This window comes from Antechinus flavipes, chromosome 6 (assembly GCF_016432865.1).
Source record: "Antechinus flavipes isolate AdamAnt ecotype Samford, QLD, Australia chromosome 6, AdamAnt_v2, whole genome shotgun sequence".
In the NCBI taxonomy this organism is placed as follows: domain Eukaryota; kingdom Metazoa; phylum Chordata; class Mammalia; order Dasyuromorphia; family Dasyuridae; genus Antechinus; species Antechinus flavipes.
The window spans coordinates 245,334,559-245,336,842 of NC_067403.1; the positions used below are offsets into that span (position 1 = coordinate 245,334,559).

The 2,284-nt window shown below is 34.3% G+C and overlaps 1 protein-coding gene across 1 annotated transcript; it reads left to right on the top strand.

Moving 5' to 3' along the window:
- The first annotated feature begins 220 nt into the window (after nucleotides 1-220).
- LOC127540603 (olfactory receptor 10AG1-like) lies at nucleotides 221-1,144 on the top strand. The gene has a single exon (XM_051965376.1). The coding sequence runs from the start codon at nucleotides 221-223 to the stop codon at nucleotides 1,142-1,144; it is 924 nt and encodes a 307-aa protein (XP_051821336.1).
- Nucleotides 1,145-2,284: the final 1,140 nt, after the last annotated feature.

The following is a 2,284-nucleotide window of genomic DNA, read 5'->3' on the forward strand; positions in this document are numbered from 1 at the left end:
TGAAACATGTATGTGTGTGTGTGTATGTGTGTGTGTGTAAGATATTCATCTTATATAAAAGTGCATTAAAACTTGTTATGTTAACTATGTTAATATGTTAAATATGGGAGGAATATTTCTAGTCTTGAGATTGAGCCACCTCTTCTTTGTTGAACACATACAAGTAAAGTGATTGGTTGGTCCTCAATTCATCTTTTTCTATAGGCAGAAGACTCACTCAATGGCAAAGGACAATCTCACAGTTGTGGAGGGATTCATTCTTCTGGGATTTTCTGATCTTCCCAACCTCCAAGGGTTTCTCTTTGGCATTTTCTCTGTCATCTACCTATGTATATTGATAGGAAATGGCCTCCTCATTGTCATAACCAAGATTGATCCAAGTCTCCAAACACCAATGTATTTTTTCTTGGGGAATTTTTCCTTCTTGGAAATCTGTTACACATCAGTCACTATACCCAGAATGCTGGTAGATCTTTGGACACAAAAGAGCACTATTTCTTTCCTACGCTGTGCTGTACAAACCTGTTTCCTCTATATTCTGGGAGTGGCAGAATGCTTGCTCCTTGCAGTGATGGCATATGATCGTTATGTGGCCATTTGTAAGCCTCTCTACTATCCTCTCATCATGAATCGTAGAGTATGTATCCAATTGGTTGTGTTGTCCTGGATGATTGCGGTTCCGGTACTGATAGGGGAGACATACCTGATTTTCTGTCTCAATTTTTGTGGTTCTAAAAAACTTAATCATGTTTTTTGTGAGGCTCCACCATTACTGGAGTTGGCCTGTGGGGACACATATAAGGCCCAGCTCTCTGTCCAACTTGTTGCATTGTTGTTTATCATAACTCCCTTTCTGTTGATACTCACATCCTATGTCAAAATCATAATTACTATCCTGAGACTGCCTTCAACCTCAGGGAGATCCAAAGCCTTTTCCACCTGCTCATCACATCTTATAATTGTGTGTTTATTCTATGGTTCTGGTAGTATTGTGTATTTGAGGCCAAAATCCCATCATTCTACAGGATCAGTCAAGGTGTTTGCTCTTTTCTATACCACTGTGACCCCAGTATTTAACCCCTTGATATATAGCCTCAGAAATAAGGATGTCATTGCTGCTCTGAGAAAACTGCTTCCTAAGTGAATCAGGTCATAGTGTCATAAACAAAATATATGAACTTTGTTTTTATTTTATTTTCTCCACAGTTCATACAAAAATACATATCTGCTGGCGTTTCTTGTTTTTACATATCAATGAATATGTACATAAATTAGAGAAAAGCAAAACACTGTATTTCAAATATAGAAAAATATTAGCCTAAAGTTTGTTAGATTATGAAAGGGCTTAAATTGTTGTGACTTAAATGGTTTCAAATAATTAGAGATACTTTGAGTGCAATCACTTTTGCAATCTTTTCTAGTACTATCCTAATATTATGTCAACTTATACTTTTTTAAAGGAAAAAGAAGAGAGAAAGAAAGAGAAAGAGAGAGAGACAGAGAGACACAGAGAGAAACAAAGACAGAGACAGAGACAGATAGAGATAGAGAAGGAGAGAGAGAGGAGATTGTAATTTTCATGAATTTGAAGGTCTTTTATATGAGTGAGAGAGGGTAATAGAATCAATACAAATCTATCTATAAGCTTCTCTCCCTCATTTGAAAGACTTTCAAATTCCTGGAAACTATGATCATTCATGCTTTAGTTCTCTATTTTAAACAACTCTAGCTTCTAAAATCTCTAATTCTGAATTCTGTGGCGAATTTTATGCAATTAAATCTTTCAATAGTCTCTTGACACAACATTTCCCTATTAACATTGAATTTGCAGAAAACAAAATTAGTAAGATATTTTTCTCATTTTATTTAACTAACCTATTTAATTACATATTAATAATATCACCAAGATTGTACTTTTTCTTTTAATCAACACACAAGAAATGTATACCTAACATTTTGTTATTGGCTCAAATTTTAGTTTGGATATCATATATAATTTTGTCTACTGATTTCATTCATTCCTTTTTAGAATTGAATTGAATATCCTCTCATTTTGAATCAAAAGGTAAGGTGATCTGACTTCTCCAGCATGTGAATTCGTCTTTCTAGCTTTGTGTTAATGAAGGATGTAATCAGAATAAATACAATTTGTGCTTTCATTTCTGCCCCAGAAGGTTGTTTCGGATTAAAGAGAAGATAGTAATATAAATTCATTTTATTTATAATTCATATCTATTTAGCTAGCTAGCTATCATCTGCCTGCCAGTCTATCTCCAAATATATG

Coding starts and splice junctions, on each gene's coding strand:
- LOC127540603 (XM_051965376.1), top strand. CDS start 221: ATGGCAAAGGACAATCTCACAGTTGTGGAGGGATTCATTCTTCTGGGA.